This window comes from Pseudorca crassidens, chromosome 20 (genome assembly GCF_039906515.1).
Source record: "Pseudorca crassidens isolate mPseCra1 chromosome 20, mPseCra1.hap1, whole genome shotgun sequence".
NCBI lineage: Eukaryota > Metazoa > Chordata > Mammalia > Artiodactyla > Delphinidae > Pseudorca > Pseudorca crassidens.
The window spans coordinates 43583514-43608114 of record NC_090315.1 but is presented as its reverse complement, the minus strand read 5'-3'; the positions used below and the strand labels follow the sequence as shown (position 1 = coordinate 43608114).

At 56.2% G+C, this 24601-nt stretch overlaps 3 protein-coding genes across 10 annotated transcripts; 1 reads left to right on the top strand and 2 right to left on the bottom strand.

The window, feature by feature from the left end:
- Positions 1-6: 6 nt before the first annotated feature.
- TMEM208 (transmembrane protein 208) lies at positions 7-2917 on the bottom strand. Of its 2 annotated transcripts, XM_067719703.1 has the most exons (6): positions 2761-2915; positions 2036-2131; positions 1218-1277; positions 1000-1136; positions 394-478; positions 7-294 (listed from the first exon to the last, which is right to left on the bottom strand). In XM_067719703.1, the coding sequence occupies exons 1-6, from the start codon at positions 2764-2766 to the stop codon at positions 157-159; spliced, it is 522 nt and encodes a 173-aa protein (XP_067575804.1). In that variant the 5' UTR covers positions 2767-2915; the 3' UTR covers positions 7-156. The 2 variants fall into 2 exon arrangements, with proteins under 2 accessions (XP_067575804.1, XP_067575805.1); XM_067719704.1 differs by lacking the exon at positions 1218-1277 and having other exon boundaries at positions 2761-2917.
- Positions 2869-24548, bottom strand: ELMO3 (engulfment and cell motility 3). Of its 7 annotated transcripts, XR_010939143.1 has the most exons (21): positions 24181-24548; positions 24003-24043; positions 23832-23904; positions 23584-23634; positions 23202-23371; positions 23018-23117; positions 22764-22915; positions 22604-22682; positions 22217-22474; positions 21996-22127; positions 21792-21893; positions 21577-21685; positions 21332-21468; positions 21068-21231; positions 20842-20954; positions 20642-20746; positions 20455-20537; positions 20282-20368; positions 12607-12721; positions 3539-3597; positions 2931-3005 (listed from the first exon to the last, which is right to left on the bottom strand). XR_010939143.1 is itself a non-coding variant. In XM_067719676.1 (20 exons), exons 1-19 carry the CDS (start codon positions 24256-24258, stop codon positions 12641-12643), a joined length of 2115 nt encoding a protein of 704 aa, XP_067575777.1. In that variant the 5' UTR covers positions 24259-24548; the 3' UTR covers positions 2869-3005; positions 12607-12640. The 7 variants fall into 7 exon arrangements, 6 of the variants coding, with proteins under 6 accessions (XP_067575777.1, XP_067575778.1, XP_067575774.1 ...); XM_067719676.1 differs by lacking the exon at positions 3539-3597 and having other exon boundaries at positions 2869-3005; XM_067719673.1 differs by lacking the exons at positions 2931-3005; positions 3539-3597 and adding an exon at positions 15360-15463 and having other exon boundaries at positions 12669-12798.
- Positions 2940-16559, top strand: LOC137215067 (F-box/LRR-repeat protein 2-like). Its single transcript, XM_067719693.1, is given in 6 exon segments — positions 2940-3011; positions 4890-5071; positions 6132-6233; positions 14114-14289; positions 14291-15101; positions 16252-16559. Coding segments are annotated over 5 exon segments (1284 nt in total). The 5' UTR covers positions 2940-3011; positions 4890-5038; the 3' UTR covers positions 16414-16559.
- Positions 24549-24601: the final 53 nt, after the last annotated feature.

The window sequence follows — 24601 nt, the reverse complement described above, 5'->3', positions numbered from 1 at the left end:
CAGCCATTATCCACATTGTAAGCCATTTATTCACCAATCCTATACCTTAGACTGCCTTTGGCCCTTGGACTAGGCCCTCATTGCTCCTGGCATGGGGGCCATGTAGCCTGATAGAGCCACCCGGGGCCCAGAAACCTGTAGCCACAACGTCAGTGGCTATAACCGCTTCATCTGCCGCCGCTCCTGTCGGCGCTGCCGTTTCTCGTTGTGCTCTGGTGCTGGGGCGCCACTGTCTGCTGTAAACCAAGGGCCCAGTACATTGACCCACAGGAGGTAAAGGGCTCTCCCCGGCGCCTAGGAGAGAAAAGGGAGCTTGAAGCCAGGTGAAGGAAATGAAAGAAGAGAAGGGGTAGATGCCCCAGCTCCTCGTTGGGAGGCCCACGACCCACGTACCAGAAGCCAGAAGGACCAGATGTAGAGGGAGAAGCAGCTGAGCACCTGCACAATAGCTGTCAGTAGGATCACATCTTTAAGGTGCCTGTGGATAGAAGGGAGGCTGCAAGGGCCAAAAATAGTGGACGGGGAATTCCCTGGCGGTCCAGTGGTTAGGCCTCCATGCTTTCACTGCTGAGAGCCCAGGTTCGATCCCTGGTCCGGGAACTAAGATCCCACAAGCCGCACAGAACAGCCAAAAAAAAAAAATTTTTTTTAAATTAAAAAAACAGGGGCTTCCCTGGTGGTGCAGTGGTTGAGAGTCCGCCTGCCGATGCAGGGGACGCGGGTTCGTGCCCCGGTCCGGGAAGATCCCACATGCCGCGGAGCGGCTGGGCCCGTGAGCCATGGCCGCTGAGCCTGCGCATCTGGAGCCTGTGCTCCGCAACGGGAGAGGCCACAACAGTGAGAGACCCGCGTACCGCAAAAAAAATAAAATAAAAACAAAAATAATAGATGGGCCCTAGTTCAACTCCCTTCCACCCTTCCACAGGTAGCTGTGGGTCTTGGGCCCCAGCACCCCAGCCCTGGCACCGCTCACCTGGGCTGACAGCGGGGGACACTCACTCTGCCATGCCCTGCTCCATGTTGAGATCCATTCCACCATCCATCAGGGCCCCATCCTCAGAGAAGGCTGCCCTTGCCATCGAGCTCATAGAGTGGTAGCTGGCTCCGTATACTGCCAGACTAAAGCCCAGGGCCATCTGCCGAACAAGAATGGGGGTATCAAAGGCCAGCCACTGACCCTATGTGCTTACCCACTTCCCAGGATGCAGGACACTTACCCAGGCCCAAAATGAAGCAGATGAGTAGAAGAAGACCAGGGTGACAAGACAGTAAATGGCCTGTAAGCAGACACAGGATCAGGCTGTGATCAAAAGCTTACTAGGGACTTCCCTGGTGGCGCAGTGGTTAGGAATCCGCCTGCCAATGCAGGGGACACTGGTTCGATCCCTGGTCCGGGAGGATCCCACATGCTGCGGAGCAACTAGGCCCATACACCACAACTACTGAAGCCCACGTGCCTAGAGCCCGTGCTCCACAAGAGGAGCCACCGCAACGAGAAGCCCGCGCACAGCAACGAAGAGTAGCCCCCACTCGCCGCAACTAGAGAAAGCCCATGCACAGCAACAAGGACCCAATGCAGCCATAAATAAATAAATAAATAATAAAAATTTTAATTTTTAATGAAAAAGAAATCTAAAAAGCTTACTAAACCATGGACCTCCCTCGACTCTGACCAAGATATTAGGCCAGGTGATGAAAGAAGACAAGTCGTTTCTTATACGGTTGGGGGAAGAGGTCTGCTTCCTGAATACCCAGACTCCCCTCCGACATTTCAGCCCAGGAAAGAAGCCCCTGTGTATTTAGGATGGGAAGGGCTCTCCAGTCAATCTGAGACTCACACCCTCATTTCGGTTTTGGTTTTTTGTTTTGACTATTCAGCACTTTCTCTGTGCCACGATCCTTTCTCATTTAGTTTTAGTTGGAGTTTTCTTTTGGAGCTTTAGCTGTCATACACTGCCACCACTCCACCCCACCAAACAGAGCTGAGGGCTATGGAACATTGGGTGGGCACAGAAGCAAGGAGGGAGGCACTTACATTGGCCCCCAGTATGATTCGCAGGTAGAACTTCAAGGTCTCTTTGTTCTCCTCAAATATCTGCTTCTTCCCTCTCGTGCCCACTTTGCCCTTGGGCTGCAGAGAGATGACGAGATGCTGTCAGAACTCTCATCAGCCAGGGTCTTCCTTATCCTCCCCACCATTCCGGTTAGCTACAGAGTTTCATCTGCACCTCAGTCGAGTCTCCGCGGTGCTCAAAGCTAGCACAATTCTTGGGATGTCCACCCCTCCTCCAAACCATCCTGCTTAGGGCTGACAGCATCTTTCCAGCACACCCAGCAATGACCGCCTCCTGCTCGGGCTGGGAACAATCCAGCACTAGGCTGGTATCTCCTGAATCCTCTGATAAGGCCCAGTTTTGGGCTGACAAACCCTTCAGAGGGGATCCCTGATGGGGCTTGAATGGCGACCCTCTCCGGCCTCTGCTAGAGTAAACCAGATCTGGGCTAACGCCTACCCCGCCTCAAGCCCCTCAGATCTCCAGCTAGTCCTGACACTGGTACCGACGCCCACCCCTCTCCGGCACCAGCTCTGGTACGTTCCTGCGCCTCTCTACTCCCCCGCTTAATCTAGTACGGTCCAGCCACCGGATGGCACCTCCCTCTGGCCGACCCACTGCCCTTGATGTCCTTCCTCTGTTTTCAGTCTCCCGGCCCCCCGAGAGTGCTTTGCCTTGCGGACCCCGCCCTACTCGCCCTCCTTACCGCCATGGTGCGACGCAAATACCCAGCCGGGGAAAGATGGGAGAGCGACCGAAACAGCACTCAGTTGGTACCACATCTGCTGCACAGGCACTTCCGGTGCAGACCCAAATCGTAAGCAACTGGGACGGAAGTGGGAAATCCACCTCCTTCCCAAGCTCCGCCCGCCAGAGTCGGTGGGACTTCACTTCCCAGAAAGCCTTGCGCGGGGGCGGAGGCGGCAGGGATGCGACGACTGAATCTCTGCCCTGGAGGTGAGAGGAGGCCGCCCTCAGGCCTAGCTCGGGACAGGCCCCGCCCTCGGGGTCCCAGGCTGTGGGGAGCGGCTGTCAGACAGCTCGCCTGGGCCCCGCCCGTCTGGCGGAAACAACCAGCCCGGGAGATCCAAGGACCTGCTGGCTATGGGTAACGGCCCCGCCTTTGGGCCACCCCATCCCCTTACCTTGGGCGACCATCCTCTCCTTCCCCATCGGCCCCAAGAGATGGCCGCTCTGTCACCTCAGCGAGGACAGGGCCTCTGCCTACCCTGCATCTCTTGAGATGGCCGCCCCTCCCCCTCAGCTCTGGAAGATGTCCGCTCCATCCCATCATCCCCGAAGGTTAAACCGATCTTATCCCCATTGGCCCCTTGGAATGGTCGCTCTATTCCCTCCTCCCCGAGAGACGGCTGCCCCTTCCCCCTCCCATCAACTTCGGGCATGGTCTCTGAGTTCCCTCACCGGGGACAGGCCTGCTCCCCGCTCCCTCGACCCCTAGTGATGGCCATCCCTGCTTCCTTCACCCCATGGGATGTTTGCTCCCTCTCCTTAGCCTGGAGCAAGACCACTCTGCCGCTGTTATCTAGAGAGAGATGATAAGTTTTGTCCCCAGTGGCCTCTTGGGATGGTCTCTTCATCCCTTTTCCCCTGAGAGCTGGCAACCCTCTCCCCTCAGCCCAAGGGAGACAGGCCACCCTTTCCCCATCAGCCCTTGGAATGGTGCTCCTTTCCCTTAGCAAATACAGGACTGCTCCAACCCCAGTGAGCCCCCTGCGATGGCATCCTTTCCCCCTTTGGCCCCGGAGGATATCTGTTCCATCCCCATAGATCTCAGAGATGACCAGTCATATCTCTAGTAGCTCCTTGGGATGGGGTTCGTTGGGTGGCCACTCCACCCTTATCACTGCTTCTTCTGGTCCCTCTAGAAAGGCCTCCCCGCTTCTCAGCTCAAAGAATCATGCTTCCTCCCCTCAGGGAGGACAGGTTTGTTGCCCTCCCTTTGCTCCTTGGATTGACTGCTGAGCCCCAGAAGACAGGATGGCCACTATCTTACCTCGGCTCAGTCAGGTTTTCCTGCCTCCCCTTGGGGATAGGGGCGTGATCAGTCCCAGTCCCCATCGGTGTTCTCTTGCCCATGCCTAGCCTCCCTGGTCCAGAGGCTGTTCTCCCCAGTCATTCTCCTCTCAGTAATGATCTGCTTTATCTTCCCACCCCTTCCTTGAGCAAACCTTTGGTGAAAATAGAGGTAAAAGACTGTCCATCCTTACTTAATGCAATCCAGTAAGTATTGACTGAGTACCTTTTGTGTACTAGGATCAGAGAAGAAAAGAAGAGATCAGAGTGGGCTGGGGAAAAGGTCCACATAGGCAAAAGGAAATAAGGAAATAGACATGCTGTGTTTGTAGGACAGTGAGGAGACTGGATTGTGGAAGCTCTGGAATCAGGGGTCCAGTCAGGCATGGAGGCCTGGCAGTGCTGACCCAGGAGAAGAGATTTTGTCTTGAGGGGACTGGGAAACCCTGAAGGTTTTCATCAGGAGTGCACTGAGACTGAAAGCTGTGTTTTAGGAAAATTAACCTTGTTGCATTGTGAGGAATGATTAGCAAGGATGAGCCTGGATGCAGGGAGATCAGGTGGGAAATTGTGGAAGGAATGAAGGCAGGGGTGATGAAGATCTGGGCTACTAAGGTGGTAAGTTTTCAAAGGCAGAAATATTAGTAACAGCAATCCAGGAACCATTTATGGACAACCTACTAGATGTGAAGCATATTATATCTATTAAATATATATATATATATAAATTATATTATGTATATATAATTTAATCCCCATCATAAGACTATGATCTAGATTTTTAATATCCCCATTTTACAGGTGTGGAAACTGAGGCTCAGAGAGTTCAAGTACCTTGCCTGAGGTCACACAGCTAGGAATCTGTGGAGCTGGGATTTGAATGAGTCTAAGTTAGCCTGGCCTAAAGCCTGTGCTTTACACCTATATCTGAGAGCAAGGGACAGAAGAGCATGAAGAGTACACAGTATTATCAGGATCATCAGGTGAGATGCACTGTTGGCATTGAAGCTCAGGGGCTGGAAAGTTGGGAGGAGGGGCTTCTTTGGACTGAGGTTGAGATGAAGGTGATGGTAAAACATTTGGATGAAGAATCCTGTGGAGAGTTGGCAATACTAAACTAGCACATTAATGATAAAACAATATGTCCATATTGAATTGCTGGTTATTCCTATAGAGGTAACTGTTAAAGCCATGCAAATGAATTTATTATCCTGGAAAGTAACAGACTGAAAGGCCCAGGTCTGAACCCTGGGAGCCACAGAAGAATCCAGAAACAGGGCAGTTGGAGTGGTGAGTGGAGCCCTAGAAAACACAGCATCACAGAAGTCAAGGAGGGAAGATTCCAGAAGAAAAGAATAGTTAATATCAGATAATTCCTGGTCTCACAGGCAACTCCCTTCCCCAGTCCCTAATAGGGCCTCCACTCCCACACACCCCCAGCCTCACAGAGCGTAGGTGGAGTGAGAGTCTAAGCCTACCAGGCTGTTAAGATTTTCTTGCTGAGAATCTTAACAGTCAGCTGAGTAGCCTAGTTGGCAGTGAAGAAGATGGGAAAAGAGTGCGGTCCCAGTGTAACTTCCTGAAGATCAGAGAAGGAACACCTTACTTGCTGTGTTCTAGATCCTATGCAAGACACTTTACCATGTTATTTAATTGTCACAACAACCCATTTAAATCTCACTACAATTGTCTTTTTATAGATAAGGAAAATAAGGCTCGGAGAGGTCACTTGAGAGAATAAGGATCTAAACTAGGTTTATCTGGTCCCAATGCCCAGGTTCTTTTTACCAACTTGAGCAGGAAGTTTGATTTTTATCAGTCAGAGCAAACCTGCATCCAGGTGGTGCCCAGGAGAGGTTTGTTCCCAGTAAAGATACCTGGCGGCTGGAGAGGGGAAGTGAAGACTCCATGAAGCTTAGGATCCAAGATGAACTAGAAGCCAGTGCTCTAGTCCCCTCTGACCTACTGTGCTATCAGCTGGAGAAGGTTCCAAAGGCCCCCACCAGCACTAACAGACCCCAATGCCCATTCTTTTTCCCTCAGATGCTCACATATATTCTGAGCTTCCTGCCTCTGTCAGATCAGAAAGAGGCCTCCCTCGTGAGTCGGGCTTGGTGCTGTGCAGCCCAGAATGCCCTTCGGGAGGTAAGGTACCCGCCCTCACCTGGCCCATTCTCACTTCAGCTTGCTCCTGGCCCTGCTCATGCATCATTCATCCACTCATTCCTGCATACTTATTCATACATGCTTGACTCTGGGTACAGTGCTGGGGCTCTACAGATGAATAAAACTCCCCTGAGAAGCTCCTAGTCCAGTGAAGGAGAAACACAAATATGTGAGTGATCATGATGTCGTGTGCTCGGTGCTGTGACACTGGAATGAAGGGTGCCATGGGGACATGAAGAAGGACATCGAAGGAGACTGGCAGCCTCAGGGAAGGCTTCCTGAAGGAATAGGATGAGGATGAAGGTTGGTCTTCCAGAACTCATATCAGCACAGGTGAAGGCACCAAAATGTGAAATAGGTCTGGAAACGACCACACAGGTTCCCTATGACTGGAACTTAGGTGTGTGTGTGAGAAGTGGTGGGAGATGAGGCTAGAAAGGGGTCAGACAGCAAGAGAGGTGCCAGGTGGCATTGCTGGGACTTTCTCCTGGTTATCATCGTGGGGCCTTTAAAGAAATATGAGGCAGGGGAGTGACATGTGGTGATTTGTGTCTTAGACATCTGCAGTGCGGAGTGGACTGAGAGGGCGAGTCGGAGTGCAGGGAGACAGCCCACTAGGAGGTGAATGCAGGCATCTGTGCTCATTTGAAGGGCAGCAATGATAGCTCTTTGTTTCAATTTTGACTTCTTTGATTATCACTGAGGTTGAACAGTTTTCTCATGAGCTGACCATTTACATTTCCCTCTTTTGTGTATTTGTGTTCCTTGTCCATTTAACTATTGGGGTCTTAGTATTTTTCTTATCCATTTGTATGAACTTTTTATAATTAAAGAGATTAACCTTTTACATATTTATTGAAATACATTCCTAATATATTTGCCTTTTAATTTGATTTGTAGATATGTGTTCATGAGGTTAAATTTCTAGGTTGTTGATTCTGAACTTCTTTTCTTTCTTATTTCTTCCATTGCTTTAGAGATCCTTTGCCTCTCTTCAGAGATCTGATAAATATACACTTATATTTTGTGTCTTTCTTTTTAATTAGAATTTACTTTTTAGATCAGTTTTAGGCTCACAGCAAAATTGTTTCTTGTGTTTTATGGTTTGAATTTTTATATTAATTATATTTTTTATTGGTGTAATTTATTTTGATTTATGCTCTAAGGTAAGGAGCTAAACTGATTAGTTTTCAAATAGCCCAAATACGATTTATGTATAATGAGTTGGAAGCCTCGTCTGTCATATATTAAATGTGTGTGTTTAAGTAGGGTCTGTTGTTGAGTTCTCTCTCCAGTGTCATTGAGCTTAGTGTCTAAAGGAATTTGATTTGAACTTGTTGAAAATTTGAAGTATAAGACATCTAAATGGTGAGATCCAGTTGGCAGTTGGGTTTCTGAGAGAGGAATTCAAGAGAAGGATCTAGGTAATAAATATATATGTGGGTGTCATTAAAGAACAGGTGGGCGTTTAAGCCACGGATCTGAGTCCCTTCCCCTAGGGAGAGCGCGAGGAGCCCTGAAGAGCAGGCCACAGAGAATGCCCCCAAGCGGACACCAGTCCAAAGGCACGGAGAGGAGGAGGGGCCTACAGAGGGGGCTGAGGAGATCCCAGCGAGAGGAGGACACACAAGTCAAAGGTGAAGAGCATTTCAAGTGTTGAGTGGATGAGTAACAGTGTCAAATCCCACAAAGAGTCCAGAAAATAAAAAACAGATAGTGTCCGTGATGTTTGACATACAGGGTGGTCACCAATGGCTTCAGTAACATTTGGCATCTGGGGAAAAAGGCCAGGTAGGTTGAAGAGTGAATGAGAGAAGAAAGGATATGTAGAGGATGACCTCACTTGCAAGAAATTTCCCCATGAAAAGAAGAAAATAAATAGAATTGTAAAGAGAAGTTGAGGTGGGCTAAACAAAGGATTTTAACTGGGAGAAATCGCTAATGTGTTTATGTGCTGAAGGAGTCACTAGTGAGTGTAGGGAGGAGAGAGGTCAGGAATGGCAGCCACCACCTGAGGTGGCAGCCAGACAGGCTTCAGTGAACAAGGCTTGGTCTTGGGTAGGATGGAGAGGATGTCACCTCTCCTGAGGAAGTGAAGGGGTGGGGGTGGCAATGTGAAGCTGTTTGCTGAGGCAGTTCCTTAAAGGCTGGTGGGTTCTTTGTGTGGTGACCGTGGAGGCCAGGTTGTCTTAGGGGAGTAAGTAGGAGGCAGAGGCCAGGGCCTCAGCAGAGGTTTGGAATATTCACACAGCAGGAGGAAGATGGGAAGTTACCAGAGACACAGGGAGGGGCCTCACTCACTCAGGTGGTGATACTGCCTGTCTGTGCCCAGCACTCTGCTGAGCCCTAGGAGTGCAGGGCTGGGGCTGACACAGCACCCAGAGTTGATAGTGAGAGGGAGACAGCACAAGCCAAAAGGAGGGGGTAGGGTGCTGCACTCACAATCGTATGAGGCACACCAAGGATGCAGAGAGAAGATTCACGAAAGACTTCATGGAGAAGGGGACGCTTGGGCTAAATCTCCAGAGAGGAATAAATGCTGGCTAAACAGACGAGCCGGAGTAGGTGAGGGGCCAGCCCCACCCACCCCACCCACCCCTGCCAAAAATAAACAGAAAACAGCTGAACCCAGCCAGGGGAGCATGAGACAAAGAAGGGCTTGAGTGCCATCAGGAAGCTCAGTCTCCATGCTGTGCAGTGGCGAACCATCAAAGGGCCTGAAGAGTGTCGTCTATTGCCTTTTGTAAGGACCACCCTGGTGACAATACCAAGGATAGACTGGAGCCAGGGAGACTGGAGGCCCGGACCCTGATCAGGAGGAAACTGCTTAATATATTTCTGACAGACAATAAGGACACCTGAACTAAGGCAGAGCAATGAGGGGGGAGCAGAGGGACATATTACAATGTATCGAAGAGATGGAATGGAAAGGACTTTCATCACTGTGGATGTGAGGGAGCGGTCTAGGATGACTCCCAGATTTCTGACTTAGGTGATGTGGTAGAGGGCACTGAGAGTTTAGGAGAAGGGCCAGAGACCAGCAATAAGACAGTAAACTCAGATTTGGGCATATTGCATCCTTGAATCCGGAGAGAGGTCCATCAGATCATGGCTCCCAGTATCTGGTGCTCAGGAAGAAGGTGTGGAAAACAAAGTAGTTGGAATGGGATGAAGTCTGCTGGGTGCACGTGGAGGGAAAGTGTGTGTGTGTGTGTGTGTGTGTGTGTGTGTGTGTGTTAGAATGGATAACCCACTGGGATGAAGTCTGCTGGGTGCACGTGGAGGGAAAGTGTGTGTGTGTGTGTGTGTGTGTGTGTGTGTGTGTGTGTGTGTGTGTGTGTGTGTGTGTGTGTGTGTGTGTGTGTGTGTGTGTGTGTGTGTGTGTGTGTGTGTGTGTGTGTGTGTGTGTGTGTGTGTGTTAGAATGGATAACCCACTGGTCTACGGACTGGGTCTTTCTCTTCTTTGGTGACCCTGAATGGAAAGCAGCCTAGAAGGTAGGAGAGCCAAGAGGGCAGAGTCTCAGAACCCCCAGTGGGAGAGAGCATCAGGGGAGACTGGCCATCCATAGCAGGCAGCATGGCATGGCAGAGAGGACACTTGTGGGAAGTCTTCAGGGGAGCCCCCAGATGCTGGTGACCTTGCCAGAGAGGAGCTGTTGTTGGGAATGAGTGATTCTGTGGGGACAGTGGTGGAGGGGTAAGTGGGCAAAGCCATGGTAAAGAGGTGGCCACAGTGGGTGTGGGCGCCCATGTGCTTCCAAGAAGCTTGACAGTGGAGGGGAGGGGATGAAAGGTGAGAAGAGGGGATGCAGGATCAAGGGAGGCCTTTGCTAAGACTCCGGGGTGTTTGTGGACTCTGGGGAACGAGCAGTGGAAAGGCAGGGTTCTCAGAGGAGAGGGTGGGGGACAGGCTCAGTAGGCCGGGAGAAGGGGGTCACCCTGAACCAAAGAGCAGGAGAGGGAAGGAGGTTAGGATGGGTCCTGCCAGGGGTGGGCTGGTGGATGTGAACAGGGAAAAGGGAGGGCCTTCCCACCTAAGGGGCTTTGGTTTCTTTTTGAAATGGTCAGGTCATCTCGGAGAAGGCTGGAGTGAGGGGAGGGAGCTACAGTAGCGTCAGGGGCTGGAGAAGATAGTGGGCTTGGAGGGAAGTCTGAGGGGAGTGAGAAGAGACGGGGAGGCAGTGAGGAGGTGGGAGTGGGCAGGCCAGTGCTGACAGTGCAGGCACGAGGGGAGGCCACGGCTTCCTCGGGCAGAATTCTGTATCCCCAGCACACACCCAGAGGAGGCAGCGGTCTCATCATCCTTGGCCAGGCAGGGGGCAAGGAGAATGGGCACAGACAGCAGCATGACGGGCAGGGCCACAAGGACCCTGAGGAGAGGTAATCCGGGGGAGGCCTCTTGGAGTCCAGCAAAGAAGGAGAGCATAGAAGAAGCCAAGTGGGCAGTCAGTCCCCGGGGATAAAGGTGAGATTGGTATAGGAGTAAGGGAGGGAGGAAAAGGAGGAGACCAGGGTCAGAGTTTGGGATCGTAGAGTCTACCATTTTAGCACTGGGGCTTCTCCAGCTAACTCAGAACTCCAGATAGAACATTGACAAAGACCCGTTTGGTGCCTCTGCAAAACTCAGTCCCCCACTCCACCCCCAGGGCTGGGAGTGCTGGGAAGCCAGGCCACAGATACCTGAGCATCTAGGGCCCTGCCGGCACCATGTCCCAGAGACCAATCTGCGGAACCCTGTTGGCAGGAACCATCTCCCAGGGCTCAGCAGCTTGATAAGGAGGTGGAGCCCCAGCTAGTAGGTGCTACAGAAGATTCTGGCTGACCAAGGCCAAGCTGGGGCCTATATGGCTCCAGGCCTAGATACTAGATACTAGATACTAGACTTGGCGACTTCTTATTCTCCCTGACCTGCCCCCACTTAATTCCATTTTTTCTCAAATAAGAAGGTAGACAAAGGCAGCACCCCAACAATACACCCAGGCTCTGTCCGTACCGGGGCGGGGGTGCTATTTGCCTGCCACTGGGCTGGTCACTGAAGAACTCAGGACGGCTCCCACCCCCTGCGGCCTTCTCCTGCCCAAGGCGTCTATAACGCCTCTGGAAATGACCCCCAAGGTCTGACTCCTCTCTGGAGACCAAAGCCCCTGGGCACCAGGGCATATCTTTTCTCAAAGGGCTTCTGGAAAACAGGCGTGTTAACTTTGGATTCCTGTGCCAGCAGACAGGAGGGCCACGTCTCCGTCAGATGGCTTTTCAAGTCTGCACACAGGCCTGCCATCTCAGCTCAGGACTTCAGTAGTTATGACAGAGTCCTGGCCTCTCACAGACAAGGGACATGTATTGCTTTTAGCAAGTTTAGGGCATTTTCCAAATGATTTCGCATTTACTCTTAAGATGCCGGCATTGGAAAGGGAGGAGCCCAGGGGGCTAGTCGGCCCCTCTGTGATGGGGCGGCTGAAGCTGGAGCACGTACCTGTGTAGTCCTCCCTTAGGCCTTTAGAAGCATCTTCCTAGGGCCTGGGAAGGGGGACTTTCCTACACTGGGGCCAAGGACCAGAACCCAGAAGCCTGCTGCTCTGCCCCCACAGATGATAATTATCCCTAACAGGCTGCTCCTGGGCTCCTGTATTTGAGTCCCAGGTAGACCACCTCGGTGATGGCTTAGAGGCTTCCTCCTCCCCACCAAGAAAAACAGTGGGGAGCAAGGAGGCAGTCTAAAATCTCACCCTGGCCCCATAGCTGGAAGTCCTTTAGGCCAGGCCCTGCCCCATTATTGGGTAGCTTTTGCTGCCACCTGCCAGCCCTGTACTTGGACGCTGGGCTGTTCATCTACCTTGTTCACAGGAAGGCAGTTGGGAGAGGGAAGAACTTTCCTGGTAGCCAGGGCTCAGGAAGACAGGGAAAGAAGGAAGACTGGAGGCTGCTGGAGCTGGGGCCTGCGGGGGTGGCATGTGACTATTGGGGGCAGGTGCTGCCTGGCAACCAGCACCGCTCTGCACTCCCCCAGCCAGAGTTCATTCTACTCATCATCAGATTGGCTCATCTGTCGTCACTGCAGGGCTTTGAAAGGGCTGGAGGCACGCTTTACCTTTCCTTTCTAGAACCTTTTCTCCCTGATCTTTTCGGTACCCTCCCGAACCTCACACACTGAGATCTTCCCCAGCTCTCCTTAAATCTGAGAGAGGGACCCAGGTCCTCGGAGTCCCCACTACCCCACTGTCTCCCAGTGTCCACGCGGGGAATCTGTGGGGAGAGCTCCTCTCATCCATACTGACCACAGGGTCTGAAATGGGAACCTGGTTTGACACCCTGATTCCCGTGAAATTCGCCCGGCGCTGGTCTCCCTCTTACCGTACGCTCCTCCTTCCCGTGAGGACAGCCATAGTCAGCTGCTTCTCTCTGGGGCAGAAGCCAGGCTGATTCTCCACACCTGGGAATGAGTTCCGTGCGTCTTCCTGGGAGAATCCTGTTGATAAGTATCTTATCAACAGGAGTGCGTATTAGGCGTCATTTCTACCTTTCTGGTTCCTTTTTGATGATGTTCTGTGGGGAACAAGCAGGGAATGTCAGCTTGTTCTTGCCGTTACTCACAGGACAGGTTTTTTGGGGAGCTTGCTTGTGAAAACAAGAGCCTTTGAGTACCACTTGCCTGCAACCTGGGCATTGGTCAGGGGTAGAGAAATGGGGCTAGGATTTTAGAAGCCAAGTCCTCTTCTCCCTCCCCCCACAGACCAGTTCCACACATTCCTGTAGCTACTGTCCTTTGGCTCCTTCTGGCACAAGATCAGGGAAGGTTCCACGAAAACATCTCCCTCACTGGGGGCTCCCCAAACTCGTAAACAAGCCAGCTTTTTCCCACAACAACTTAGCCCTGAGCTTGCCTCCCGGCCCCACCCAACTCCGACTGTGTGCTCCCCGCGCTCGCTCCCCTGTTCCTCTACGGCAGGGCCAACTCAGCTTCCTCCCTGCCTCTGAAATTCATCCTATGAACTCCTGCCCACAGAAACGGGACGCTTCTCCCTCCTTACCTGGACAGATACGACAGACCCTCTAAAGATGAGCCCCAGGGCTCACAAGCACATCTTGAACTCTCGAGCCTGAAGGGCCTACACTTGTGAGCGCGCCCACGCCCCCACGCATGCGCACACCACACTCAGTGCATGAGCACGTTTTCACTCACACGCAAAACCCATTTTTGCAAACATTCATGTGGCTGAGACACTGAATGTGTGTGGCCACCAGGGGACCTTGGCCTCACTGCCTGTCCCATGTCTCTGGCATCTGGGCCACAGGGGATTGTGCTGAGCAACACCTGCGTACCTTCTTCCCGCCCTCAGCTGTTCCGAGGGCTATTTATATGCTCTCGCGAAAGTGGGGGAGGCTGACTGCTTAGCTAAGGCCAAGCTGAGGCCCTGGATTTGGAGCCGAGTCCATGGGTCTCAGGGCCACCTTCTGAAAGTCCCAAAAGTTGAGGTCCAGCATACTTTGTCCTCCTGCTGCTGGGGGGCTTCTCTGGCTCTCCTCCAGGTCCCCCCCAGCCCTCCTGTACTCAGCATGCTAAGTTCCCACTCTGGCCCAGGCCCTCCATAGGCATTCAGTCCCGTCCGTCACTAACCTTCCTGTCCTCCCCTCGTAGTCATCCCCTTGGACCCCCAGTGGGACCCATCCTCCCAGCTTCCACTTCCCAACAGCACCCCCTCAAGCACACATGACACCACACACCACAGTGGGTCCCCATTGTAGAAAACCCCTTCCCTGACCTGCCCTCAAATTCTGGCCAGTGAATTGCCCCCAGACCCGATGGCCAGCACACTCTTGAGACCAGAGGGTTAACCCCAGGCCCGCTGCTGTCCCATAGGCCAACGTAAGGTACAACATCCCCGTGTCCTCTGCTTCCCTTCCGACCGTCAAGAGCCTGGGTCTCAGGGGCATCTGCTGCATCAGCCTGACCAACCTGGATGGCTCGCCGGCTTCACACCAGGTGCTGCAGTCTGTTGCCTACCACCTGGGCCTGCACTTGCAGAGCTTGTGCCTTGGGCAGCCCCACAGAGGCCTCCTTCGTGGCCCTGATCCTGGGCTGCCCGGCCCTGTGTTTCCTTGACCTCAGTGGCTGCAACAGCCTTTTCACGTCAGGCATGCTGCTAGCTCAGCCCAAGACAGCACAGCGGGTCCAGCAGGCACTGAGCGGCCTCCGTGAGCTCAGTCTGGCTAGCCTGCGGGACCTGACTGATCTCAGCTTCAACCGGCTCAGCAGTTGAGTTCTCAGCCTGGAGCGCCTCTCCTTGGCCTGCTGCCACCTCACCTTCAAGCCAGGCCCAGCCCAGGGCTCCATCGGCCCCCAGGATTCCTCCCCTTCCCAAATCTCCTTCCGCAACCTGCTGCAATTCATGAAGGAGCAGGCTGGTAGGCTGCACGCCCTGGGCCTGAGTGGCACTGGCTTGCCACCCGAGGCCCTGCAGGCCCTGGGCCAGGTGGCTGGGCTGCAGCTGCAGGAGTTGAGCCTGCACAGCTGCCGGGACCTCTCCACAGAGGCTGTGGCCACCCTTTGCCACCAGCAACCAGGCCTTACCTTCCTGGATCTCAGCGGCTGCTCAGAACTGGCTGACGGGGCACTCTTGGCTGTGAGCCGGGGCCTGCGGCGCCTGTGGCACCTGAGCCTGAGGAAGCTGCAGCAGCTGACAGATGCAAGATACTCAGCCCTAAGGGGCCTGCGGGAGCTGCAGAGCCTCGACATGGCCGAGTGCTGCCTGGTGAGAGGGCGGGAATCGGCCCAGGCCCTGGGCTTGGTGTGCGGAGCTCCACACCCACTGGCCTCCCTCAGCCTGGCCTACTGCTCCTCACTCAAGGTGAGCGTCCCATCCCCTTCCTTCCTTCCTTCCTCACCAGGACCAGGGATTGGGGGAACTGGGAGCGTGGCGCCAGGGAGGCGCCCAGTGTTTGTGTCCAAGGAGTAGTTAGAGCTGAACTGGGGACACAATCGGGAAGAGGAAAGGAGCCTAGACAGACAGGGCTGCTGCCAGCACTCCTCCCTGCAGCCCCACAGTGGGTCCAGGTAGAGGGAGGTCCAGGAGACCAGGGGGCCCAGCCCACAAGGTGGCACATACCTCACGAGCCAAGTGATTGGTGACCACTGCAGTCTGGGAAGGGGAGTGAGGGTGGGTGTTCTGGGGGCCAGGAAGGCTGATGAAAGGGGTGACAGAACCGAGCCCTGCGGGGAAGGGGTACCGAGGTTACACAGCAGTCATGGTTCAGGCAGGGCCCGAGGGAGGTAACGTGACGTGGGAGCAGAAGGGTCATTTCTTGACTGAAGCCAGTTCCTTCAATAGGGCTCAGCCCTGTCCCTCTGGGTGGCGTCCGTCTTCCTGCAGTGTCAGTCTCTTCCTCTTTAGCAGATTATTACTTCAATCTAGCACTGTGCCCAGAGCATTGCCCACCTGAAAAGCATCTCAGCCTTTTCCTCCAAGTGCCCCTCTTCCCCTGCCCTACTCCATCCTCACGGCTTCACCACTGTGCGTCTCTCAGCTGCTCTCTCTGGGGCCCCGCCTTCCCGTGTCTCTGCATCCCTCTACAAAGCAGCTTCCTCTGTTCTGCCCTTAGTTCCTGCTCCTGGTGGTGGCAGCCCTACCCGCCCTGTGACCTCACAGTCCTAGAGGGAGCATATTTGATTGGCTTAGCGAGAATCAGATGTCCACCACTGGTTCTGGGAGCACAGACAGGGTGAACACCTTAGAAACTTTCACCTGCATCCTTCCTGCCCCAGCCAATCTAGGCATTTGCTTTTCTCCTGGTTTCCCACCACTGCAGCCCACCAGGTCCACTCCGACACTCACCAGCACAGGGATATTGTTGCTTCCTTCCGTGGACCCTGTGGCAGCTTCCTGTTGCCTGTGGGGCTGGAACCTTGGGCAGAACCTTCCTAGTGACCCCCGCCAAGCCCGGTGACACAGGCACAAGCCACCACTCCATTGCCCTCTCCCTCTTCCACTTCCCTCCTAGGATGCCTCAGTGCTCTCCCTGATGCCAGCGCTGGGCCCAAGCCTCAGGGTGCTAGACTTATCCTCCTGCGTGGCCCCTCACCAACCGGACCGTGCAGGCCATCTGCACCTACCTCACCCACCTGTCAGTCCCGCACCTGGCCTGGTGCAAGGAGCTCCGTGACCGGGGGCTTCTGGGCTTGGGGCAACCAAGTGAGGAGACTCTGCAGGGGCCGCAGGTGTGGGACCCTCGAGGTCATGGCGGGCGGGGCGGTCCCTGGGCTCAGCTGCCCTCCTGCCCCTCCTGCGCCTGTCTCTGGGAGCAGCTGAAGGCCAAACTCAGGAGGAATCTGGGAAGCAGGGGTTTCCTCTCACAGCCACCCCGAGAGCTGGGCATCGGGCCTCCAGCCGCAAAAGGACCCTTCTCCCTGGCCATAGGGCCCGCCCTACTCACGCTGCAGGCCCTACGGGACTTGGACCTCACAGCCTGCAGCAAGCTGACTGATGCCAGTTTGACCAAGGTGTGGGGCTGGGGATGTGGATAGGCTGAAGGCCCTGCGGCTGAAACCAGCGGTCAGGGCCAACCCACTTTTTGCCTGGAAAAAGTCATTTCTCATTGGCTTCTGCTGCCCGTAGCCATTCCTCTGGCTGGGGGTGGGGGAAGCTGGAAGGGCTCCAGCACCACACCACCCGCCCCCCGCCATCCTCGCAGGTGCTCCAGGTCCCCCAGCTGAGGCGGCTGTCACTGAGCCTGTTGCCAGCACTCACAGACAAGGGCTTGCTGGCTGCGGCCAGAGGCTGCCCCAGCGTGGAGCGCTTGGTGCTGAGTCACTGCAGCCGCCTCAGCGACGAGGGCTGGGTCCAGGCAGCCGGCTCCCGGCCAAGGCTGCAGCACCTCAACCTGTCCAGGTGCAGTCAGCGCTCGGAGCAGTGAGTGTGTCCGGTGCTGCACAGTGTAGGGGCTGGGCTGGGGCCCCGTGACGGGTCAAGCGCTCGCCCAGTGGCCTCCCTGCGGAACGCTGGGTTCCACTGGGCAGGCGTGCAAGCAGCTCCGGATGGCAGATGTGGCCATGTGTCCTGGCATTAGCATGGCTTCCGTCAGGCGCTTCCAAGCCCAACTGCCTGAGGTGACCTGCGTCCAGTCCCGCTTCGTGGGAGAGGCTGACCTGACCCTAACACTCTGAGGCCAGGTCAGTAACCAGCCCTGTGGCTCAGCCTCTGTCACCTCCAGAGGCCTGGCCTCTTGACCTGGAGTTTGACTCAGTGCCTCCCACCTCCCTCTGAGGAGCCCCAGAGCCCCTTCCCCAAGCTAAAAACCCCTTTTCTAGGACTAAGGGTGGGACTATATCAGGGCAGCCCAAGGGGCTTCCTGCCCCAGTCTGCCCCACAGCCCAGCAGGAACCTTTTCCAGCTACATGTCGCTGCCACAGGCCCCTGGAAATGCCAGCTCCTGCTCTCCTGTCCAGGCCTGGGTCCAGAGGCCAGGCCCACAGGTGGGCTGGGTCTGGTGTTGGGAGGAAGAGACCCTGTGCCTCTGGCCCTGCCCCTTCTCACACTAGGGCCTGTACTGTTCCCCACAGCTCTCCCAGCCCCCTACCAGCACTGAGCTTTAGCAGCCAAGCCACAGTCTTTGTTGTATACCCAACAAGATTAAAAATTCCAGATCTCACCTCCTTGTCCGAAGTTCTCAAAGGGCCCCTTCCCTCCCCACCTCAGATGAAGCAGCCCAGCCCAGGGACAATGTGTAGGAAACGCCAGAGGGACAGTTTCTTCCTCACACCTGGCCCAAAGCCCTACAGGTGCCCCCAGCAGGTCCTAGCTTCTTCCCCACATGGTGGGAGACTCCAGAGGCCTCTCCCCAGCACAAGCCCCAGGACATGTCCTGCAGCAAAGGCATGTCTGTGTACCCTCATCCCAGCCAGATCCCAGGAGCAGTGATTAAGGCTGCCTGAGTCAGTGAGGCTGTTTTCAGCACACACAAGACACTAAAGAGGATAGCATCTCTGGGTAGGAAGGGTCATTAGAGGTCTAGTCCAACCTCCTAAACAGAGACAGAAGCTATAAGCTTAGCCTGGGAGATCAAGGAAAGACTCAAGTCAGTGAAAAAAGAGGAGGGAGGGAAGGAGACAATTAGGCAGAAGGGACCAGGGAGGTGCACATGGGCAGGCCAGAGCTGGCGCCGGGTGTAGGGGTAGTCCCAGTCCCATGGCAGGCAGGGAGGATGCCAGCTTGGACCGAGCATCCTTGGTCCACATGCTTGTGACTCTGTAAGCCACAAGCACTCTGTTGAAAGGGCTAAACCACAACACGTCTGCAACCCATCTCGATTCTGTTCAATCATGGTACCGTGACCATTATCCACGGTCAACAGGGAGACACCGAAGAATACAGGGGAGACAGTGTGTGTGTGTGTGTAATCAGATCGGCTTCCTGTTTGAGAAAGCAGTGTGGTAGTTGGTATTGAGAAGATTGGAAGGGCGAGACAGGAGGCAGGAAGTCAGGAGGTTCCTGCCAAGATGATGGTGGCCTGTAACAAGGGACTGGAGACACTGAGAAGGAAGAATTGATGGTATTAGGAGATTTAACTGCACTTGGGCTCCCCATTTGCACCTTGAACTCAACAGGGACTATTCTAAGTGCGGTGGGAAGTCTGAATGCAGGAGTGGGCATGTGGGGCCCTGAATGCCCAAGTCAGAAGCATAGCTAGAGAGAGGGAACAAGTACTTCCCCAGAACATTCTTCAAAGGAGGTGTCGTATCATCAGTTTTTAGGTAACATGGTGATGGTTAACGCTTAAAAAACATATTTTGAGGAGGCACTGGGAAAGAGAGGTAGTGAGAGGCATGGAGGAGGTCAGAGGGTGGTGGCTGGCAGCTTCCAGCCTGCCCGTGGGTCCTGTGGGTGGGTGTGCTCCTCTTTGCCTCAGAGGCTTGGGGTCTGTGACCATAGCCTCCGAGCTTCACCTCCAGCTGGCCTGTCTGTGGCCCCCACCCCATCCATGCTGCTGCAGTTGGGTTTTAATCAGAATGCAGGCTTGCTGCACTAAATTCCCCCTTGTCAGAATCAGCCTACATCCTCCCACTGGCCTGGGGGACATCTTTTGGAACCTTGAGTTTGCCCTTCAGCACAAAGCATACCCAACTTCACATCTCTCCCTTCACGCCTCTCAACAGGAGGCCGTCACGACCCACAAATGACGCAGGGGAAGGGCCAAGCAGGGTTGAGGACTGAGCTCAGACTGTCAGGAGTCTTCTTCTGGAAACATGGCTCCCAGACTAGGCCCCTGTTAATGGCGCCCAGAAAGGCATCCACTTGGGGAAATGCCTCCTGCCCTACCACCTCACCCTCAGCTGGCTGGCAGCCCCAGACCTCTCTCAGCTGGTGCCCCCAGACTACAGGCCATCCTTCTTTGCAGGCCTAGCACTGAGGGAGGCTGAGGACTCACGCTGGAGAAAGGTAACAGGGCCAGCCGGTCCCCACCGTCCTTCGGAACACCAGCCCCTCAACTGTAGCTGCCCAGGTTTGTGGCCCCAAGCTGTGGCCCTGGCCTGATGCCCTCATCTTATCTGCCAGCTAAGCTTGAAGGCAGGCTTAGCCTGCAGGGTTCAGAGCTGGCTCAACACATGTCTAAGAGCCAAGCAGACTTTATTTCTGCTGCAGCCTCTGCTGGTCAGGGTGCCTGTGCTTCTCCCCCCTCCACCCTTTGTGGCCACCACAGTGGCAGCAGCTGTGGCCCTTGGCCAACCTCACTGTCAAGGTTCAGCGATGCTGCAGTCGTAGCAGAAGTTGAAGTTGGTGGGGGGTGGGGGAACGGGGGGTGGCTGCTCAGGGATGGGCACATTTTCCAGCTCCAGCAACCGCAGCTTGGTTTCCATGGTCAGCAGCTGCTCCAGGTCCAGCCGTGTCTGCTCACTGCCCATGGGACTGCCCAGCAGGGCGCTCAGCCCATCTGTCCACAGGTGGAACTGGGGATGGGGCCATCTCCATGAGGGCCTTCCCGTCTCTTCCCCTGCCCGTCTGCCCGACTCTGCTCAGCCTGCCCGGACACTCACCTCCCGTTTGGATGGGGCAACGAAGTTGAGGTATGCCTCCTCCTCCCCGTGGTCATAGCTGACTGAGAAAGCCAACTCACAGACGTCCTGGGGAAGCAAGGGAGCCAGGAGCACTAAGCAGGGGGCACGGCAGGAGCGGGCGGGAAGGAGCCCCTGGTCCCCACTGCACTCACCTTGTTCTGCTTTCCCGAGCCCTTCTCCCGGACGTGGGGGCAGTCCTTGCCTGTCAGCAGTGCCCTGATGTCGGCCACAGGGACTGCAGGAAGAAGGTAGGGCTGACCACTGGGACCCCAGGCGGTCCCGGGGTGGGGCGGCGGTCTGGGAAGAGCAGGTGTCTGACCCCTACCCTGCCCTCCTTACGCTGCTCAGGCAGGCTCTCGGGGGTGGGCGGGCCGACGCCCTCCTCCACATCCCCATACTGCAGCACCTTGTGGTTGGGGGACAGGCAGCAGAACCACAGCTTGTCTGTGGGCAGAAAGGGTAAGAGGGAAGGAGTGACGAGAGGGACACGCCCTGACCCCAGCCCAGCCGCTCTCCAGCCCCACTGCCCAAGCAATGACCCTGGCGCCGTCGGCTGCTGATCTTGCGGAAGAGTGTCCCCTCGCAGAGGCGGAGCAAACGCTGCTGGCGGATCAGGCCCATGAGCTCTGGCTTCAGCTTCTCCCGCAGCTCCCTGGGGGAGGGGGGGAGGGGGCTCACTGAACAGGACGACCTGGGCCTGAGTGAGGCCCAGGGGGCAGCAGGGAAGGTGGGGGCTAGGACTGGGACCCATCCCCACCAACTCACAGAATGGGAGGGGCCAGTGTGCCTTCCTGATGCAGCCGCTCTGTCTGCCGCAGGCGCAGGACCTCCCCGTAGGTGAGCGCATTCACCTTGGTTCGGAAGAGCTCCAGGGAGCTGGGCTTCAGGGCCAGCGTGCGGGCCAGCTGCTCCCGCACCACTTGCGTGACCTGGGGCCACCCCAAGCTTAGCTCAGGGCCTGAGTTCTGGGCCCCGACCCAGAACAATCCCCCGCCCTGGCCCAGGTTTCCCTGTTCCCACCCTACGCACCTTGTCGAAGTCTTCCTGAGTGGCCCGCATCTCCTTCCAGGTCTTATTCAGCAGCTGGATGCTCACACAGAAGAGCTCATGGAAGCTCTGGTCTTGGCCAAAGAACATGGGTGAAAAGTCCTGGGCAGTTTCGGAGCCTGGAGCGGGGGGGCAGGAGGGGCTCAGGGAGAAAGTGTGTGCAGCCCCTGGCCCTCTCTGCCCTTCCGTCCCCCGTTCCTGGACATGCTGTGCCCAGTACCACTCACAGGGCTCCCCGACATGGAGCAGTTCACACAGCAGCACAGTCAGCTGGATGCTGCTCCGGGCAAAGGGACACTCGTGCTTGTCCTCACGGCTGCTGTTCTCCAACACAAACTGGGGTGGTGGGAGCACAGGACGGGGTGGGGAGTCACGACTGAGGCTGTGGAGACCCCCCGCCTAGGTGGCAACCTGCCGTATCCCACCCCACCCTGTCACTGACCCGGCTGTAGGCGCTGGGCGCGTGTCTGGAGAAGTAGAGCATGTTGTCCAGGGCCAGCAGGCCAGGGGGCACGCGCTCCAGGTCCTGCGCAGGGTTGCTGTTCTGGGGGAAGGGGGAGAGGCAGCTGAGGAAGGGCCCAGCCCTCTGGAACAACAGCAGCCCTGGGTTGAGGCAAGGGCAGGGAGCTGGATAGGGGTCACTCACAGAGAAGCCCAGTTTGCGGAACTCGCGGGCACAGAGGGAACGGCGACGGTCAGCACTCAGCCCAGTGCCCAGGGACTCCCCCTCCGGTTCAAAGGCAGCCTGACGCAGGGCCTGCAGCTGCTCCCGCTGCTCCTGGGGTCGTTGTTGGAGTGGTGTTAAGATTGAAGATTCAAGGCCAAGCTCCAGCCGTCCCCAGCCTCGTGTGCCCCAAAGGCACCTACCTGGCTGTAGGGGTCCAGTGGCGTCCGCATGCGTGGCTCCAGCAGCCCCAGCGTAAGGGCCTGCAGTACGTACAAGTGGTGAGCCATCTCGTCACCCAGGGGCGCTGCACTATGGATGATGTGCTGGAGAACAGCCAGTTCACGGGTGTGAGTGTGGGCCACGAGGAGAGGAGCGGGGAAGGGTCTGCCTGGCCTGGTCCTTCCTACCTTGTAGATGAACTGGCGAAGGTTTCTCTGCCACAGGTAGTCAAGCATGTGCTGAGGTGGGTGGGAAGGGGACTCAGGTGATTTAGCCCCACCATGAGCACCCATCCTGCAGGCCCACTGTGGAGCACACTGCCCACCAGCTCCTCCCCCCACCAATCCAGCCACTGGTTGGACACCCACCTTACGTTCAGCAGCGCTGGCCCCCTGCAGCAAAGCTGTCAGCAGTGCCATGGCCTTGGTTTGCAGCTGCTGGTTCATCCTGAGACAGGAAGAGGGCTCAGCCGGCCATCCAAGGTCCAGCCCCGCTCCACTCATCTGCACCCCACCTCCAGACACTTACACCTGTAGGTGCACCAGCAGCCTATCCAGTGGCACCTCACTCTTGACCAGCTGGCCCAGGGCAGGGCTGCTCAAGGTCACACTCTCCAGCAACCCCAGGGCCAGGGGCTGCACAGATGCATCCATGAGGTTCATGTTCACATAGCACACCACCTTTAGAGGAGCAGGGGTTGTCACCACCTCAGCACCATGGAAGGCCAGACCCTGACACCACTCCACTGCCCCCACCTGTTACCCCTAGAAAAGCCCACCCACCTTCCTAACAAAGGGGATGCTGAGCGTCTCCCAGGACACCACACCATGCTCCATGAGCTCCAAGAAGGCCCTCAGTGCGAGGGCCAGCACCTCTCCTAGGCTGGGGAGACATGTGGGGCTGAGAGGACCAGACCAGGAGGCCCAGCCCCACCATGTCCACCACCCACCACAGCCCTGGGCTCACTCGTCCCCATCCTCAATGATGGAGCCTAGTCTCTGAAGCCCATCACGGCTGATGACTTCCCGGGTGAAGGTCATGTCTGGGGCCAGCAGAACGAGGTGCTGAAGGGCTTCCCGGCGCCCTTCACAACTCTCGCTCTGCAGCCCACGCAACAACCGCTCAGCCTCAAGGTCCTGCCAGGGGTGGGAGCAAGAACAGAGGTGAGGAGGTAAGGAGTGGGAACTGGGGATGTGGGGACTTGGGTGTCCACTAGGTGGGGCACTACTGGGCTGGAGCTGGGGTTAGGGCTGGGGCCTCCAGACCTAGGGCCCAGGTGCCAGTGGCGGGCAGAGAAGAGGCATAGCAGAGGGGCACAGAATGAGGGCATGGTCAGGAGGGACATTACTGGGGCAGTACTGAGGCACAGGATGCTGCCATTCTTGATCTCCGTGCGGTTCTGGAAAAGATGGCAGAAAATGAAGAGAAGTCAAGAAGGGCTCTGAGGATTGGTTAATTGGGGTTGTCAATAAGGGAGGATTTGGGAGTCAGTGAAAAGAAAGATCAGGTTCCAGAGAGTGGGATGATGACTCTGAGTCAGAGCCAGGTGGGTTAAAGGGGTCACAGAGTGGAATGTGGGGCGGGGAGGGGACTCACGTTCTCAGTGATGTATCTCCTGTGCCCATCAGCAAACTGTAGGGCATAGCGCTCAGAGTGAGGCAAGCTCCACCTGCGGGCAGCAGAGGCTCAGCGAGGCGGGTAGGGGGCGCCCTCTCCCTCCTGCCCTCCCACCAGCCACCCGGCATGCCCCGGCAGACCCGCACTCACGCGTCACACACCTCCTTCAGCACAGTGGCCAGGGGTTTTGCCTACAAGTGGAACAGTCACTCACCGGATGGGAGTGGGAGTTGGGGAGGAGCCTGGGGGAGGGGGGGGCTATTCGAGGGGAAAGGGGCAACCCGGAGGTAGGTGGTGGGGTGGACGGAGGCCAGACAGTCCGGGTGACCTGGTCCAGCTGGATGAGCTGCGGGATGGCGTCGCGCATCTGGACGGCGATCTTCACTACATTCCGCGGGGGCACCATAATCTACCCGAGGTGGGGGCCTCTGTACTTTCCAGATGTGCAACTTCCCGCCGAGGGCACACCTGGTCTGAGGCCCCTGAGGACGAAGGTGTTCCTCTGCCCGAGACTTGGTTCCCGTGGCCCGCACTCACAGCCCAGGCTCCCACTCCCGACAAGGCGCCGCGGCCTTCCCAAGGGAGCCAGAGCGGAGGCTAGTTCCGGGTTGGAGTCCCGGGGGTAGGAGGGTAGGAGGGTGCCTGCCCCGCCCCGCCCCGCAGAGGCGGCCCCGCCCCGCCCCAAGGTGCGGCAGGTGGGGGTGGGGAGGGCGGGCTGTCAGCACCGCCACACCTTTTCCAGAAAGTTG